A 20,027-nucleotide genomic window follows, 5' to 3' on the forward strand; every position below is an offset into this window, starting at 1 on the left:
CAAGAGCCAGTGGGAGGCGGTGGAGTGATGCGCAAAGACGCGCTCGTGCCAGCGTAAAAAGTGTGACTTCCTACATCTCGGCTAGACTGCAAAATGAAATGAATTCAACATCTTCCTGGGACTCATGCTCCTATTTTTCCTCTCCCGCGGAGATGCCTGCATGTTACAGGGACCTAAGCGGAGGAGCAAGTAACTTTGCCAATATGCCCTATTGGACATTGCCATTACACACAGGAGAGACCTATGGAATATAGTCAGTCCACTCAGCCGGTGAAAAACAAACTTTTCGTGTTCTGCATCATGCTGTCACTGTGGGTGTACATGCTGTACTGCTGCGTGGGCTACTGCGTCACCACACCGAGCTTCATGATGGAAGAAAGGAGCAGTAGGAATCCACTCAAACCCCTCCAGAAACAAGCCCTGGAGATGTTCCTCAAAAGCCAGTCCAGGGACTTACTAAACAGCGAGAGTGATGCTGACAGCAGAGGAGACGGCTGGGAGGAAAACAAGGGCGATGTTGCTTATGACGAGGACTCGGGAGTAGCAGGTGCCCTGAACGGCTCCGAGACTAAAAAGTTGCCCCAAGCGATTATAATAGGGGTGAAGAAGGGCGGGACGCGCGCGCTGCTCGAGTTTCTGCGCCTGCATCCTGATATCCGCGCGGTGGGAGCGGAGCCGCACTTTTTTGATCGCAACTACGAGAAAGGACTCGAGTGGTACAGGTACGGTTTTTTACACTCTGTTATTCATATAGGCTATGTTTATCATATCGTCAGGATAAAAGCGGATTAATACAAAGGAATTATGTGGCTCATATAATATTCATCCCAGTAGTGATACATAAACCTGTCAGTAATTGTCATATTGTGAACTATAGGGGGCTTGAGGGGCTCTGACTCAACTTTTGAAGGTTTTCAACGAAAGAAAAAACAAACTAAAAGTTTTGGATTCTCAAAAATGCTTTAGTTTTTTACAAAGGTTATTTTTACAAGGTCTACGTTTCATGGGGTTTTCGGAAAATCGGAAGAGCAAATTCTAAAATAGAATATTAACATTAATAATAAAGGACCTCAAAAAGCAAAGACATATAAATACATTTCCATGACCTTTGTGGTTTTGTGTGTGTGTGTGTGTGTGTGTGTGTGTGTGTGTGTGTGTGTGTGTGTGTGTGTGTGTGTAAAGGAATTAGTCATTGCCTATTACATTTTACATATCACAAACATAACTAATGTTGGGAATTATAGGCATATGCTACATTAAAAGAAATCGAGGGAGAGAAAAAGCAACTTTTTGGATGCAAACATGCTATATTTAGTTACACCGTTATGTTGGACTTATGGGAATAATTCTGTCCAGCACTGCAGTGTTTGGAAATGGTGAACTAGACCTAGATAAAATGTTGGAATGACTCAAGACAAATATAGACTAAATAAACATTACGCTCTCTGCTTGTGTAACACCCCTCACAGTCAGGTGCACTTGCACAACATTATCAATCCGTAGAGGTTTGACGCTCACCTTTGATTCCTAGTATTTTTATTCTTTTACCAGACAGTCGTATAGAGAAAACAGATTAAATGAACTGTTTTCCATAATGTGAGTTTGCATTAACAGTGAGTTGTAATAGGGGTTAATCAGGTTAATAGGGAGCTTTTCCCCAGTCATATCAATGGCAAAAAGTGTCCCATTTGACCAGAATTCACCCCAACACAGAAAGTTGTTCTGGCCAGTTCCCAGTTAACAGGGAACGTTCTCAGAACTTCCCTGGCTAACGTTCTGGAAATGTTTCAGCTGGATGTTTGTCTAACTTTTTTTAAACATTACTATTGGTTTCAGAACATTCAAAGATCATTCAACAGTAACATTAATGTTTGCAATATGATAAAATGGAGTGTTCCCTTATGTGTATTTGTAACCAAAAAAAATGGATGTTTTGAATATTCATTGACTGTCGCCAGTAAATTTAGTCCATTTTGCTATTTCTTTAGGCCAAGAAGACCTTAAATTGGCCAATCACAGTTCAAACTAAAAATCAAACTATGCAATTTGTTTCATATATCATCAATATACAAAAAAAAAAAAAAATAGCTGATATACAGACTTTCTGTGGAGGAATCTGAAGTCCCAGTTCCTTCGCTATTGATGGAGCACAGTGGGAATACAAGTAAGAGGCAAAGAGCAGGATAAGCCCCTTTATCCAGGGAGCCCAGCAGACTAATTGTGAAGCAGAATCATGGAGAGAGAAGCATGTAGCCAGGTGGCCACGTCTCCTGCAGAGGTATTGAGCTCTGCTTCACTGTTAGTCCAGCACAGAAGAGGCGTCCATGTGCTCCCTGTAGGAGGCGTTCGGAAGGGTGACTGAGCACAGCAGGGTTTTAGAACTGTACATGCAGCGTGACTTTTTATACAATGCTTTTGAAGAAACAGAGGGGCTTATCAGTTTAATAAACTGGCAAATCATTTGTGGATATTTATGTTTCTGTTTCAAATATCGAAACATCTTACGCCTAAACAACACATTTCAATTATGCATTACAATATGACATTAAAATATGGACCCTGTAATGTGTAAACCATGAAATATTAATCACAATAACATGCATTTTTCTTTTCAATTCAAAACGGTTTAATGAAAATATATATGTATAGAATTACTAACCCATAGTGAAATCTAAAATTGAGAAGAAATATGAAATTTGGTACAATTGTTGATATTTATATAGCCAAACATATAAAATTCTGATAGCTTGTAATATTAATCAGTGATATCGTAATAACACTATAACAGACTACTTGTATAAAATGCATAAACATTTCAGTTGTCATTGACAATTTGTCAATAAGATTTAATAAAATCATATTTAAATAGTTAATTGTATGATCCAAACTCTTTATTGTGAGAGTCAAAACATACAATGTCATGCAATACAGTGATGACTGACAGATATAAACAAATAAACATTCCTCAAAAGCCTGATGTATCATAGTTGATGCATTTTTAAGTGATTTTCATAAACATGATGCATTTATAATTAAGTAAATGATTATCAGTCTGTGTAATGTAAGTGTTTATCTTGAAAATCTTAGGCTACTAAAATATACAATTTATTAAAGTTAAGATTTCAGCAAAAAAATTATTATGCTAACAGACATTTTACTTGCAAAAAATCTTTGATTATGCTGTTTATCAAATACCATAAGTTTAACAGGGTTTATAGCATGGCATTTTTTAGCTACAATGGTACTATGATTACCATATGCATATAGCATTCAGTATTTTCTAAAATATAATGTGGTGTCTTCATATCTTGTTTCCAATTTGATTATTAAAGACAATAAAATGTTATATTGGTCAAGATAACTTAACAATGTGGCAGTTTGAGAGGACACGGAAAAATAACAGAGATGTTTTCAGAAAAGTGCGTTGTGAAAAGTTCTCTGACCCAATCATACTTACTGACTCTGAAGCAAACATCCCGACAGTCTGATAGAGTTACAAGGAGTAGCTTGTTTGTGGATGGCAGATGCTGGCAGTAAATTGAAAGCGAGTCTATTGAGTGAGATGGTGAATGTTTCAAAAGAGGATCTGTTGAACCCCTGAGGTTCTGCATTAACCCCAATGAGAAAGAGCAGGCAATTAGAGTGAATTGTGTTGTTTCTTTCTTCACTTTGTATGCAAATGTGCTCAGAGGGTGAAAGTGCTTCTTGAGAAACCCAGCAGGATCTCCCTCAAAAAAAAGCCCTAAGAGGAGCAGAATGAGGGGATTCTTAAAACACGCACGTAACTTTTCCTCAGTCTTGAAAGATGCTGCTGTTGTGTTTACAGATAAAACTGCTGCTAGCCTTTGTGTGGGATGGTAAGGCACAACTAGAATGATGGATTTTTTTCTGTGTGGAAATGCACAAAGCCAGTTGTTTATAATAATTTAGAAACCCTTGGCCCTTCTCTTCACTGGCACATTAAGGGAGTGTAGAGTTTCTGGTCAAAACCATGTAAGCAACCTTAGATTAAACAAAAAACTCACATGGATCCTTAACTCAAGCTAATAGTCTAATTTATGCAGCAGCACACACAAATATTGAGTGAAATAATCAATTCAATGTGAAGTATGATGCCTGCTAATAAATATTTTTCTATGAATGTTATCATTGAATTGAAGGAGAATTCACAACTCAAGTGTTTCAGAGATTTCCAGACTAGAAGTAAAATTATTTAATTGTCCCTTTATTGTCCTGTGTCTTTGAATAGGTGTAAATTCGGAGTTATGAGAGTACACTGATGCTAAGACGTCATAGTTTGGTTATGAAAGCACCCACAGGCCCCCACCTTGTGCTTTGATGCGGGTCTGGAACGTGTCCCATAGAAACTCTGTCAGATTATTTGAAGTGGCTGCATACCACCACTTCTTGTACCCTGCTGGGGTTTTTGACAAAGTGACATTCCCCCACAAGAATTCCCTCTCAGGTTGGATCTCTGCTGTCTTAAACTGACCCAGGCTAAGCACTCATTCTGCTTGTGAACAGGTGTGTAGGATATACTTATTCAAAAGGGTAAGAGCTGCTGTTCTCTATTTTAAGAAATCGTAGGTAAAAGGGCTTGCAAAACCTCTAGGTTTAAGGTCATGATACACATTTTCTTTAAATGTTATTTTGTTAAGCTAATTATTAAAAGAGATGGCAGTTAGATGCCACTATGGGTGGTGCACAGCAAGGCAAAATATAATATTTGCACACCACTTTTGAAAATAAAGGTTCTTTATTGGCTTCTATAGTTCTATAACGAACCTTTAACATCCATGGAAACTTTTCATTGCACAAAGGTTCTTTGGAGTGAAAATGTTTTATTTAAATGTTTAAAAAAATAAATGGTTCTATAAGAACTAAAGTTGCTTTGGGGAACCCAAAATTATGGCAAAAAAAAATATCCATTTTTTTTAACCTGCATTCAGTCGTTTTTTTATCTTTTTGAAATAAATTGAAATAAATTAGATGAAAAAAATACAGTAAAACAGTAATATTGAGAAATATTATTCGAATAAAAAATAATTGTTTTCTATCGTAATATAAAATACATTAAAAGCTTTCATTCCTGTGATGCAGAGCTGAATTTTCATCATCGTTACTCCACCCTTTCAATGTCTCATGATCCTTCACAAATCATTCTCATATGCTGATTTGCTGCTCTTGAAAATTCATATTTTGTAACAAGTGTATATTCCTAGAAGAAGAAATCCAAACATGTCATAAACATCTTCAAAGAAGCTGATTCACATGCAGTCAACATAATCATTTAACACAAACATATACTGCAAAAGCAGCTATCGGAGGTGTGATTGTAACAACTAAAAACACTGAGAAATTCCACTGAACAGCATAAGCAGACAGCAACTCATTAAATCCCAGCTGCAAAGTGCTGTTCTATGACGACCAGCTTCTCAGCATCTCAGACCATCCTGAGGGATCTTCAAACAGCACAGACACTTTAAAGGCATCAACAGCAGCCTTTGAACATGCTAGCTGATAGCAGATCATGTAAACACAGGTTTACAGAGAGCTCTTCAAAAACAAGCTCAAGAGAAGACACAGCTCACCTCCCTCTAGACAAAACAAGGTAATAACAGCCATCTAACACAGCAGGCTCTCTAATTTAACCCTGTGCTGCTGGAGAACTTTATTTCTCTAATGGTCCAATAGTGCAGTTTAATCTTAAACTGTGGCTAGTAAAGACTTTATTACTGTCTGTAGAAGTTTGTTTTTTTCCTCTGTGTTGCTCTTGGCTGGAGAATTGGCTTGATAAAAATCCTCATGAACTAATTTTTATTCATTTATTAGCAGTGCTTGCTACAGCGAGCAACATCATAATTGATTATATTTAGTGCAACATCACTATTAATTAAACTTAGTGTTAAGAAGTATTGAAATGCACTAGTATACTGATGAATGTACTGACAAGCATTTCAACTAATCTAAAATATACTTTTTTTAACACTTCTATGGAAACCTGTATGTCATGTATTTAAATATATTTGTGATTCAGTACATTTCAAAATAATAATTTACATGTGCTTTATACGTGCTTCAATATGATAGTCAACACATCAAAACTAAGCACGGCAAAAGATAGCGATTGCAAATGTACTTTAAAGTAAACATTTGGCATTGTGTGCACATTTTAAGTATACTTAAGTTTGTTAATAAAAAGCCATGAAAGTGTACTCTCTTCAAGTGCACTTAAGTGTTCTTGTATTTCATTAATATTATCTGAATATAGTTTTTATAAAGTACACTCGTTCAGTAAGTAAGCACACTTTTTGTCATAATGGAAGCACAATTTACAACATTTTAAATATAGTTGCACTCTCACTTCTATTACTTTTTATTTAATGCATATTTTAACCACTTGTTGAACAGAAGCGCACTTTAAAGAGTTTGGTTTGTTAGTCGGCATGCTGGATTAAGATGTTTGGACAGCCATTCTGGCAGCACAGTCTGTTAAGGACAACAAATTGTGAAAGCCTGTTGCTCTTTTCCCAACAGCACTTATGTCTTCAGATTTTAATACAAGGCACCACATTTGTGTCTGTCTGCTTGCATTAATAATGCATGCGGTTCTGATTCAGGTCTGTTTTGTTTGGGGACCAGATGGAAAAAGTTTGATCAGTTGTGTTTGGTTTCCCTCTGGGCCACTACAAAAGGCTCTGCTCATGTATCTAGGGGACTGTGAACATAATTGCAGAGATATAGAGGCCCCTTAACCCCCCCCCCACACACACATTCGTCTATGTCTCAGTAGGTTTAGGTTTTTTCACACCACTTAATAATGATGAGAGTCCAGAGAGAAATAGCAAGGTTTCTAAGATTACATAAGGTGCACTTTTTTCTCTCTTTTTAAATTGTGGTAGGTGGTTAATGAGCTCGACCCACTACAATCCCCCTGACAGGATTAACCCTCAATCCCTCGACTCCTTAAAGCACATCTCTATTCTCCTCTCATTTCCTCCTCCAGTACAAACCCTTTCCCACCTCCCCACTTCGTTCCAGTAATTGCTTAGATACTATCTATTAAACTTTGTCTTGAAGGAGAGGTTAAGACAACAGTCTTTGCCTAGTAAAGTGTCTATTTATAAATACTTCATTATCAGGCGTAATCATTGCAGCAACATATCTTTCTCTACTCTCAGCTCCACACTCATTTTATTTTCAAACATCTGTCAATGTCAAAATTCTTGTCCCCGGCAACTATAAATAACTTAAGATAAATCGGCTGTTGTTTCAAGCAGAATAGTTGACAGGCTTGTCCAAACTGCATACATACATTAATCTTGTTTGACAGTTTAAAGCACTAATATTATATTTGTAAATCATTTTCTTCCTGAGTAAAACGAACTGCTATAATCTTTTTCTGATCCACAGAATCAAACTGGACTGTTTTGATTTTATAAGACTTTATAAAAAAGCTCACGGAATTTGAAATTAAGGTGCTTTGGGTTTATTTAGGATATATATATATATATATATTAGTTTTCTATTTGATTATATTTGAAATGTAATTTATTAATGTAATGCAAAGCTGTATTTTCAGCATGACTAGCAACATTACTCCAGTCTTCAGTGTAACATCTTCAGAAATCATATTTGCCGCTCAAAAAAAAAATACCCAAAAAAACAAAACATATATTACTATTTTTATTATCAATGTTGAAAACAGTTGTGCTGCTTAATATTTTATGTGGAAACTGATAACATTTTAGTATTATTTGATAAGAAGTCTAAAAGAGCATTTGAAATAGAAATCTTTTGCAACAATGTGCAAGTATTTTGTTCAACTTTATGCATTGCTGCTGAATATAAGTATTGATTTCTCTCTCCCTCTCAAAGAACTAAAAATCTTACTGACCACAAGCTTTTGAATTGTACTGTCAGTTATTACAAGTGTTCAAAGTGTTCAGCTGCATTCTTCCTGATGTCAGAAAATAAGATGTTAGAAAGTGTGTGTCTGTGTGTGTGTGTGTGTGTGGGTGTAGATTCCTCATGATATGACTTCTTCTTAAAAACAAAACAACAACAACAAAAAGAAAATGTGATGTAAAACATATGATAATGTTTGTGATTGTAAGTGAAGTGTTGATATCTTGTCCTCGATCTACCTTGTCTGACACTACATTGACCCCGAGTTTGAAGTTCCCTTCATTACGTGCATTATTGCAAGTGTCTAGTCTTGCATAAACCTCACTCGACCTAGTTTAGCCTTTCCCGGCTTGCTATAGCTAAAGTAAAACGAATCATTTGCCAATTACAGCATCTGGCCTGATACTGCTGATTCAGGTATCATGAGAGTGAAATGAACTCTACATAAACATGCTCAAACCTGCTCTGAAATAAAACAATTAGGGGAAAAGGAGGATGCTGTATCTTTTATGTACATTTCCAAGCCTTTGTGTGGGTCATTTAGTGATCTTGTGGCCATGAGGAGGATTATTATAAGACTGTAAGAGGGATTAAGGTGAATGTCTTTTCTCTTTTGTGCTAAATAAAACTTCATCATATACACAGCTTCAGTGATCCAGTCACTATAACTCATATTAAGTGTCTGTGTAGTTTCTCAGATTAGGTTATGGATCTGAAAATATAGATTACGCTTACAGTTTTGGTCCAATCTTATGCTGTTCTGATATTAAAAAAATATGGTAATGATATATAAAATATGGTCCAATTTGCAGCATATTCTGGCCATAAAGGATCTGCATTGATAAGAAGAGGTTTAAACTAGTTTAACAATAAGGATCCCCGATAATGATGATATAACCATTTATAATGTTTATAATAAAACATGATAATATCACATAAAGTGAAACTTTTTTAACTCTTAAAATGCTCTGAGATGTATAAATATGGAGAGATTAAATACAAGCTTAGATTTATCTGTAAATCACTTTTCACAGTAATTATTATTCCAAAACATGGTTACATTTATTGTACATGTACATTTATGTTATCACAGTTATATACATATATTTAAATTACAGTTGAAATTTTAAATTTTTTAAAGAAAATGAGCGTTGAAATTAAGTAATAATATATATAATAGTATATATATATATATATATATATATATATATATATATATATATATATATATTGCACTGTTAGAATGTTGTTAGATAAACATGAATTAATTCTATTTAGATTATTTATACACTAGACACACTGGATCCAACCATCTGAAAAAATGTAATTTTGTCTTTTTGGGAGCAGTACTCATTAGACAGTCCTGGACTAGCCATGGGTGTCCCCTCTGATGCTCAGACTGTCCTCTTTGAGCTTTGTGTCAGACAGAGAAGTGTGTGTCCTATGATAGTCCTGCTGTTTTTCATATCTGTGCTGTCTGTCAGTGTGAATCCTTCTTTGATACTCAGCCTCCCCATGCCTCTCTGCTCCTAGGGAACTAATGCCCAAAACCGAGGAGGGTCAGCTGACCATGGAGAAGACACCAAGCTACTTTGTAACCAAGGAGGTCCCAGGCCGGATCCACGCCATGTCCAAGGACACTAAGCTGATAGTTGTGGTTAGAGACCCAGTAACCCGGGCGATCTCAGACTACACGCAGACCCGCTCAAAGAAACCCGACATCCCGTCCTTTGAGAGCTTGACTTTTAAAAACATCACAGCCAATCTAATAGACACCTCGTGGAGCGCGGTGCAGATCGGCATGTACGCCAGGCATCTGGAGCAGTGGCTGCAGTTCTTCCCCATGAGCCAGCTGTTGTTTGTGAGCGGGGAGCGTCTGATCAGCAACCCGGCCGGGGAAATGGCCCGCGTGCAGCACTTCCTGGGCCTGAGGAGGGAGGTCACGCACAAACACTTTCACTTTAACCCCGCCAAGGGCTTCCCTTGCCTCAAAAGACCTGAAAGCAACAGCAGACCCCACTGCCTCGGCAAAACTAAAGGCCGCACGCATCCAAACATCCATCCTGATGTGATTCAAAGACTGCGAGAGTTTTACAAGCCATTCAACAAAAAGTTCTACCACATGACCGGCCATGACTTTGGCTGGGACTAATTTTTATTTGTTTTTTGTAAAGACATTTTTGGAAAAGAATTAATTGTAAAAAGTATAGAACTCTATTTTATAATAATTTATTGAAAATAATATACTCACTCGGCTGCCTATCTGTTTTTGCACGTCCTGGGAGTTTTCTACTTCTTTTACATTCCGGTCAAATCTGCAAGCTTGATATTTTGTCTTTTCTAATGGGAAAAAAAATTAAAAAATTGATGTAGGAATTTAGGAGAGGGGATGTTTGACAAAGGAAAATAGCACAATGAAACTGATTACGGGTATATGATGATTCCAGTTGCATAGCAGGCCCTATTTTTTGCTTTAGTAGACATTATCTACTTTTTTTTTTTTTGGTGATGATGATTTCAGCATGTCATTCTTCATTTTAAAGGGCCATTATTTCATCTAAGCTATTCCTAAGACACTTTTTGTGGATCAGTACTCTTAAAGCTAGACAAATTGTCAATAATGGTCAATAAAAAATGATGTTTAACTTCATTTAAGAAAAAGGAATGTTCTACATCAGCATTACTGTACATGGGAAGTCTGTGAAGACGGATTTGAACTATGTTTGATTCTCTGTTACAAAAGTCTGAGACTGTATTTATAATTCTCAAGAAGAGAAAGGCAACACAACGCAGCTCGACAGAAATTTTCACACATCTCTGTCTATATAATGACTTCATGTTACTGTAAGATTTTGCATAAAACTTGTCATAAAATGTTTTTCTTAAAAAAAAAAAAAAATCTCAAGGGCCTTTTCAGTATGAATATGAAATGGAGGAGTTCAGTTAACTCATTTCATACCTTACAGGAATTGCAAAAATGGAAAGTGACATTTCCCTGGTCATGATTTTTATTCATATCTGCATCAAAGGTTGAGTTTTATTCAACCCTTATTGTGTTCTTTCAAATGCTGTTGCTTTTACAATGAACCAGATGAAAATGTGTTCAAAATGACTGTACGCTTGTTTCTATCCAACTTCAGACCAAACAGTTCTGTCAGAGGTACGAGACACTGAGTATTTCTGTGCTGTGAAGAAATAAACCTATTTTTACCAGAGCATAACATGTTGTATATTCTAGTGTTGAACATACAGCTTTGCATCACAGGAATGAATTACATTTTAAAAGTATATTCAAACAGTTATTTTAAATTGTAATATTTAACAATATTACTGCTTTTGCTGTTTTTTTTTAAATAACTTGGATTCATTTATTTGCACATATAGTATTCATATTTCATTGTGCTGACTTTCATTGTGATATTTCTGTGTTTACTGTTTCTGCCACAGAATTAAAAAAAGGTAAATGTGAAATTATATCTCACAATTGCAAGTTATAAACTTGAGTTCTGAGTTCACATCTCGCTATTACTATTTATTTTATCCAAATGTATATCTAACAATTTGGATGACTTTTATTATTATTATTTTTTTTTTTTCAGATACTTTGTTTACATTACGATTCATTTTGTATTTCTTTTTTACAATTGCAAGTTTACCTCTCACTATTTTGACCTTTTTTTTTTCAGAATTCTGAGTTTCAGCTTGACATTTTTCAGAATTCTAAGCTTACATCTCGCAATTCTACCGTTTTCACAGAATTCTACGTTTAGATATCATAATTATGCCTTTTCTCCCTAGAAATATGAGTTTGCATCTCACAAAATCATTTCTTTCCCTAAATTCTTGGTTTTCATGTTAAAATTTCTGGTGAAAAAATGGTGAACATCAATGGATATAAACATGTTTATCATTTGTGAATCAACCACTGTCAGAAGAAGCTCATTTGGATGTAACAGGAGTTTGCCGGTTTGGATTTTTTTCAATCTGTACGGTTTAAACTGTCAGACCAACCACAATATCAACCACGAATTCATCCACTGTTTTTCAGTTTGGTGAGCTGTTTTCTGGGGCTTCGGGAGAAAGCACAGCCTTCAGCACTTGTTGTTAGGTCATAGGAGACCATTTTAAGGGTGGAGATGTTTCCCTGGGGCTCCTGAAACAGCACCTGCTGTTAACTGACACATCCTGACCACCGTTACCTTAGTGACCCAAGAGAAATTAAAGCTTTGCAAACACTCAAATAACTCCGTTCCTGCATTTCTAACACTTTACAAATGAAAGCAGCTTTAGTGTGTTCTTGCATTGACAAGCCTGACAAACTCGTCCCTTCACAACTTCAATCAGGATGGCGTGTTACACTCGAGGCAGTCTGGAAAATGCCCGTCCTCTTTATTCCCTCGATTTTATGCGATCAACAAGCAGTGATTACCTGAATCTATTATCAGGTGATCTTTAACAGCTTACAAATGGCCCTGGTTTAGCTGTTAGCACGACATAAAAGAAGCCCCTGGCGATAGCAGGATGCCAGGCAGAGCTCATGAAGAAGCGTCCTCTCAGCAATTATACAGGGAGACGGTAGAAAAAAACTGTAAATGCTTTCTCCCATGCAGCTGGGGGATTGTTGTTTGCACAAATACCCGCAGGCTGATATCTGCTAAGCTGCTGTTGTTTGACTGGTGAGAAAAACAGAGAGCAGACACCTGACAATCCACAGCAAGAGTGAGTCGACAACCCCTGCTAGTATTAAAAGGAATAATACAGCCAAAATGCCCCAGAAACACCCTGCTCTGAAAGTGTTATGTTACAGGGTGTGGGTTATGTTTATGCTGGGACAAGTTTTCTGAAATATATGGAAGCCCGTTTCCGCCACTGAATAAAAAATAAAATCACAATTCTGACTTTTACTCTCACAGTTGAGTTATAAAGTCACAATCGCATGATATAAACTCGCAATTCTGAGAAAAAAAAAAATCTGAATTTTGAGATAAAAAGTCGCATTGAACTTTTTAATTTGTTTTATTCAGTGGCAGAAACGGGCTTCCATAGAAAGGTCAGCCTCTCATTATAATTCGTAACCATTCATAATTAACATATACTTGTTTGAATGTTTGGATATGTGATCAAAAGTTAGTAATGTTTTAAAAGAAGTCTTGCTAAGGCTGCATTAATTTGTTCAAAAATACAGTACAAACAGTAATATTGTAAGATATTATTACAATTTCACATAACTATTTGATTTTATCTTAAAATATTATTTATTCCTGTTATGCAAAGCTAACTTTTAGCATCATTACACTCTTAAATATAAAGACGCTTAAAAGGTTACCACAAAAAAAAAAAAAAAAAAAAAAAAACGTTTTTGGTTCCACAAAGAACCATTCAGCCAAAGGCTCTTTAAAGAACTATCGCTTTCTTACTTTTCATAGTCTGAAGAACCTTCTTTTGACAAAAAGAACCTTTTGTGAAACCGAAAGGTTCTTCAGATGTTAAAGGTTCTTTACGAAACCATTTAGTCAAAAAAAGGTTATTCTATATGGCAATGTGAAGCACCTTTATATTTAAGAGTGTACTCCAGTCTTTAGTGTCACATGATCCTTCAGAAATCTTTTCTGCTCAAGCAACATTTCTCATTATTATCAATGTTGTAAGAACATTATAATGCTATATGCACTGTGCTGGAGAGATTACATGAGCCCAGAGACAGCCACCTGTTCCTAGACGGACTGAAAAGGCTTTAGGTCGACTTTGGCCGACTAAGGAGTCCATAAACTGGCTTTGACCATGGCCAACCAAAAAACTTGTCCTGTCTAGAACACTTGGAGACACATGGTATAAAAGCCAACATTATTAAGAGCAATAAATAATGCTTAATGTGCAAATATTCGAGTCCCTGATTATGTATATCTATTTATGTATATTAAGCAAAATAACTGTATTGATTACAATCCTGCATGGCTCAAAAATTTGTTGTATTTCAATTACTCAAGAACTAACAAATATTTCAGTGTTCAGACATATATAATAAGACTATTCCAGTGGCCTTGGCCGTTTCGTGCAGCTAAATCCCCTGGACATATAAAAAACAAACAGATTCAACATTTTTTAATGCTCTGGATTCTTCAGTACAGTCTTTATCTGTGGAGGAATTGGTGTGGAGTGTTTAAAGCTGCTGTATGTAATTTTTAAATGTTAAAATAATTGTTCATAAGCCAGTGTATTTTAGAGACAAGGTATGAAAGCTTTTCATTAACATTCACATTAATCTCAATGGCAGTTGCTTGGGTGGTGCACAAAAAGGACCCCACAAATGCCATCTTTGCTTATAGGCGCTCTATTGTTTTTGCCCTTTTCATTTTTTTTCAACCTGAGCCATAAATCTCAAGTGACTAATTATTTCCGAATCTGATATCCATCATTTAAAGCCCATTTCAGATCCTTCCCAAAACAAATAGATCACCAGTAAATATCTACCACAATATAATTAAATAATATATTATTATAATATTAGTAAATGTGCAATTTTCGTGGTTCAGAATCATTTTAATTCTGAAAAATACACAATGTGTTTACTGGCAGTCAATAGAAAGATGCTTTATGAATGGTTACAGCAATCTAATAGTAATACAATGAATCATTTATTTATTAGTATATCAATGTGCCGTATTTAAGTTCAGTAAACTACTGTATGTTCAATTAAACTTTTTTTATTAGGTTTGAGTGCTATCCTATTTGGGCCGAATGTGCTTATTGTAACCCAATTATAAACTTTGTTTAAACAAATTAAAACTCGGCTTGGTAATGAGCATGATATTCTTCACCGAGGTTAAATCACTTTTGTCTTAGGAGCCTTTAAAAACTGTTCAAGCCCTTGTATGCTGGGTAAAGCACTTGACTTTCCTAATACCAGCCACGCCAGAGTTGTAGGCTTTAGGCTTCAGCAAATAAGATTAGCCAGTTTTACATATGGTTCTCAACATGAGCCCTAATCCGAGTCTGAGAGTGGGCTGGATTTCCTTGCTGTAAAAAATGTCTTCATTGGTGACACTATAAGCTTTATATAAATACAGTATTACTTAACCTTGAAAAACAAGATTTGCTTTATTCACACTCAATCCTTATATGCAGCAGCACTTGTAAACTGAGTAATACTTTTGATGAGGAGAAAAGACAGGAAGAAATCATCTTTCAAAGACATTCTTTTGATGAAGCATTGACTAGCCGACATTTAATTATCATTTAATTGCCTGTTTTCTAGCAAGAGATGCACCGATGCATTTCTCAAGTAAAAACTTGAAATTAGGTTCCCCGCTATGATTGTGCCAACTTGGATGGAGCAAGATTCCTGAGCTCCTAACAGAAGTACAACAAGCCTCATTTAGTAAAGATGGGAAATCACTATTCCCACATTAGTAGCAGATGGTAATATTTATCCCCTGCTGGCATTGGCCCTACAGTAAGCCTGATCTCAGCAAAAGAGGACAAAAAGAGATAAAGATCCTCTATTTCCACTATAGTACTGTGACCTTGACTCGGTGTCATCCTCATAATCACAGTAATGGGGCATGGGGACCCCCAGGGGGATAACAATGACCTCTCTGATGTCTGCCCTGGTTTATCCAGTACCATCTACAGCTCAAGTCCAGTGTAAACTAGCTTTAAGCATCAAGAAAGCTGTAAATGTAAAGAAGCTCACCGTATGTCTGAGGTGCAGTGGGTCAGCCGGCTTGGCTCTTACAGATAAGGTTGGTTATATTGTCCTCTCCTCTTATTTCTTCTTGTCGTGCTAAATCTGTCTCTTTGAAGTCAACATAAATGAAGCTTTATCCACACCCATCCTCAATCTAAGAGTTTAGAAGATATAATGATGACTATAAATATATATTCATATATATGTTTTGTATTCTTTGTTGTTGTTGTTGTTGTTGTTTTTAAAGTAACACACTTCAAAATAACCTTTATTACTGTGCATTTAGATGGTAGAAAGCAGGGCTAGCTGCCAGATGTGAACGTTTTCAGAAGGATATCTCAGCAATTATGAAATGTTAATTCAAAAGCCTTTATGCAAAGCTTTCAGTCATACATTTTTTTTTTCTAAAGCAGATATTTTCTAAAGATTGTGTAGTTTCAAATATCAAGTTAAAAAAAATGTTCAGTAAATTTCATAATATAAACTAAACATCTTTATATTTTTGTAATATAGTCAGCTAGTTCATATTTGCAACAAAATAACTTTCTCCACCTTTGAAGTGTTTTTTTTTTTTTTTTTGACAACCAGATTTTGTGTACGTTTCAAATGTCAAGTTCAAGAGTTTCTTTACACTATTCAGTTCAGTAAATCCTGTACTACAAACTAAAAGCCCAAATTATCATACTTTCATAAAATAGTTAGCTAGTTCACAATGGCAAATCACATCTTATGATACACTTCTGCATGCAGCATAAATATACATGTCTAGCGAGAGAGAGAAAGAGAGATGTAGAGAGAGACAAATACATTATGGAGTTCTGTTCTCACTTATTTCCATGTAGCTATCCGTACAAACATTTCACACTTTCTGCCAGCATCTGGTACCAGGATAACAATATCAATAACAACAATAATAATAATAATAATAATAATAATAATAATAATAATAATATATAAATACTGGTAAATCCGAGGCCTCTGGAATGATCCTGAAATTATTTCCAAACTTGCCTTTGTACCGAAGTCTCCTATGTAAACACATCTATATGTCAACAACAAATAAAAAGTCACCTTTTGATTCTATAACATACCAACATTGTACAGTTTGTAGGTAGTTTGTTCTCATCAATTAAAAGGCACAACTGCAAGAACTTATACTTTGGTTTGTATGTGTATGCTATTTTAACACATGCAAAGCAGTCATGTTAAAACTGACATATACCTTAAGCTTTAGAGAACAAAAAATAAAAATTGCTACATGTGCATATCATTCTTTATAAAGCAACAAGTGGACCAGTTGTCAGGTCGGGGAAGTGGAAGTTCCTCAGGTCATCCTCCGTCTGGGGCTTCAGCACTGTCTGTTCATCAGCTGGAGCATTTTCCATTTATGATCCGCTAAATAATTCAGACCTCAATTTCTCTGTTAAATGTCATCCCACGCTGTGTATGCAGAAAAGACAAGTTTGAATTGAGTGAAACGGTCCAGTTTGCTTTGTCCATGACAATGGAGTGCCCACAGCATGTGTGCTTGAGGTACAAGAAGTGCTTTGCTGTTAGGAAGTGATGGGTTTCACATGACAAATCTATTCTTCTGATGGCTCCCTCTTATTTTAATGACTAAATGTTTTTTTTTATGTATATACAAAAATGTATTGTGTCATTCTTAGTTCAACAAGGCTGTTTCTTGTATTGCTGTAGGAAAAAAGTTCGTCACTAGCAATGTCAGTGTTGTGGGTTTAATTCCTAAAAGAAGCAATGCCATGAATAGTGCAGTGATTTTAATGAGCTTTGTATTTGGCCATTAAGTTTCATATTGACCGTGACGTTACACTGCTTTTGCAACCATTCCTGGTCTTAAAGCTGGTGAGAATAAAAGTGTTAAGACTGCGAAGTGTTAATCGAGTCTGATTAAAGCTCCCGTAGCAAAATACTTGATAGAGTACATGATCTTTGGTTTAAAATGTTGTCCAAACAATTTCAAACAAATTGTCTCTTGGTTTGGATTCACATGAAATTAAATGAAATTACTTGTTCGTTAGCATGATGACAAACTTGGTATTATACAAACTCAAATTCAAGACAATAATTAGTTGACTCTCTTCTTTCCCTTCTTCTTCTTCTTTCCCATTCCCATCTTACGTAAGCCCTCTACTATGTGTGTGTGTGTGTGTGTGTGTGTGCATGGCTTTAAGACTCTTTAAGATTTAAGTGATGGTGACAGTTGATGAATCACTTGATGGAAATATGAAATCTTCTGGTGAAACGTAGAAATTTGGCCATCCATTCCATCACCACTCTCTACAGCTCGAAGTTACTGTCATCAGCCAAAGTAAACCCTCTCTGTGTTCAAGCATTCAGCAATGTTGTCTGAGGTCCTGCTGTTTTAAAAGTAGGAACTTTCTAAGTGAAAACTCCAGTGTGGTTTGATGGCAAACAGTACAGTATATTTAATTTGTCACAAATCCTGGGAATTGTTACAGTATATAATTACAATATTTCACTAACTGTTTATGTTGAATTTTATTCTTCACAGATATTTCTTGCCCAACAGCTTTTGAGTTCCATCAGCAGTTCACTGTAGGTGTCTTCCAGAAACCCTTATAAATAAATCTAGAGGAATATGCTCTTGCGGATGTTAAGTAAATTACATATTTAGTCAAACTCAGGAAAATGTTGCTTTAACGTAAATGGATTGCTGTAATTTGCAGTTATATAAATAAAATATAACTAATTTGGCCACAAGTAACAGTCATTTACATTTGGCAGAATCTCTACTGGATCTGAATTTCTGTGAAAAATGTCCTTATGTGAGTACCAAGTTGGAATTTCATGTTTACATTCATAATGGTTTATTGTGAGCAAACTCTTATCCATATGTTTAACACATCCTAATAATAAAGAAAACTAGAAATGTAGATCCAAATATAAACCCATGTGAGTTGGTGCTGAAAAATTGTTACATTTTTGTACAGGCAAAACTAATCATGTGGTGAACCATCCAATTCAAATTTTTTAAGTGATTATACACAGCAATAATGAGTTTTGAATATCAATAGTGAGTTCTAGACAGTGCAGTGTACACAGTGTACAAAAAAGCTTTTTGAGAAGAACATTCTTCTCAGGAATAAGGTGAAGATAATGATCAACAATGAGACAAGTTGGAATCTTTAGGTCTCATATACTAACTGTGCCAATGCACTAAATTGTGTTTAAAGAACAATGATTCATCAGAAACTTTCAAACTAAAATGTATTCTCTTGTTTCTCTCTATTGAGATAATATGAAAAGGTGATGACAAAGAACAGCAAGAGCATGAGTTTCAGGGTTGTTGCCTTTGGCACATCTGACTCTAAAACCCTACCTAAATTTCTGGTCCAAAAATACATAACCCTTACCTATGTTTTAAAAGAAAAAAGGCTGTCCAAAGAAAGGCTGCTGCAAAATAGTACATAAAAAATAATTATAATAATAATAACAAGATCAAAGCAATGCCAGCTTTATGGAATCTGCAAGCAAAGGATGAGGAGTAAAAGATATTAATATATACAATCAGGAAAATGGTTTCCACCCCGGCACTTGTGCTAAGGAAAGGAAAGGACGTGACATGTGGCCAAGTATGCTGTCCCATAATTGGAATTCGTGCTCTGCATTTAACTCATCCAAGTGCACACACAGCACACACACACCATGAACACACACTCGGAGCAGTGGGCAGCCAATACTGCAGCACCAGGGAGCAGTTGGGGGTTCGGTGCCTTGCTCAAGGGTCTCAACTCAGTCTTGGTATTGAGGGTGGAGAGAGCACTGGATATTCATTCCCCCCACCAACAATCCCTGCCATTACTTAGATTCGAACCCACCTTTGGGTTACAAGCCCAAATCTCGAAACATTAAGCAATGACTGCAGACAGTCTAAATCACATTGCTTAACCAGTGTCCTAAAATAAACTGATGAACTAAATCTGCAACCATTTCGAAATCAAATCATGACATGCATAGAATTGCAATGTTGATGTCAGACAACACTAACCTGTCCTTGATAACTAGCAAAGTTGGACCATTCTTTTGATCTGATAAGATGCTTCTTTTCCACCCAAAATACAAAGAGTCTCACTCCCCTCCTATCCAGTGAATGGACTGTTAAATACAGTGACAATGATGTGATAGATTGTAAGCTTGGGAAGATATTTTGCAATGGAAGACTATTTACAATGGACGGGCTTATAGAAACATCCCTTAATAGCCATCAGCTTTTCATTCCATTGCAAATTTATGGTATCCAAAACTCTTGGAATGTGGGTAAAGCTCTTCATATTTGATTCAACACTCAGATCACCCAGTTTTAATAGGCCCTTCACTGACCATAAATACAAAGTGAAGGTTTGAGATCAGGCTATATATGCCATAAGAGTTCTAAGGCATCTTCTCAGGC

At 36.0% G+C, this 20,027-nt stretch overlaps 1 protein-coding gene across 1 annotated transcript; it reads left to right on the plus strand.

Moving 5' to 3' along the window:
- LOC113067705 (heparan sulfate glucosamine 3-O-sulfotransferase 3B1) lies at window positions 1–11,124 on the plus strand. Its single transcript, XM_026240118.1, has 2 exons — window positions 1–722; window positions 9,442–11,124. The coding sequence occupies exons 1-2, from the start codon at window positions 244–246 to the stop codon at window positions 10,058–10,060; spliced, it is 1,098 nt and encodes a 365-aa protein (XP_026095903.1). The 5' UTR covers window positions 1–243; the 3' UTR covers window positions 10,061–11,124.
- The last annotated feature ends 8,903 nt before the right edge of the window (window positions 11,125–20,027 follow it).

This window comes from Carassius auratus, linkage group LG28B (genome assembly GCF_003368295.1).
Source record: "Carassius auratus strain Wakin linkage group LG28B, ASM336829v1, whole genome shotgun sequence".
NCBI classification, from domain to species: Eukaryota; Metazoa; Chordata; class Actinopteri; order Cypriniformes; family Cyprinidae; genus Carassius; species Carassius auratus.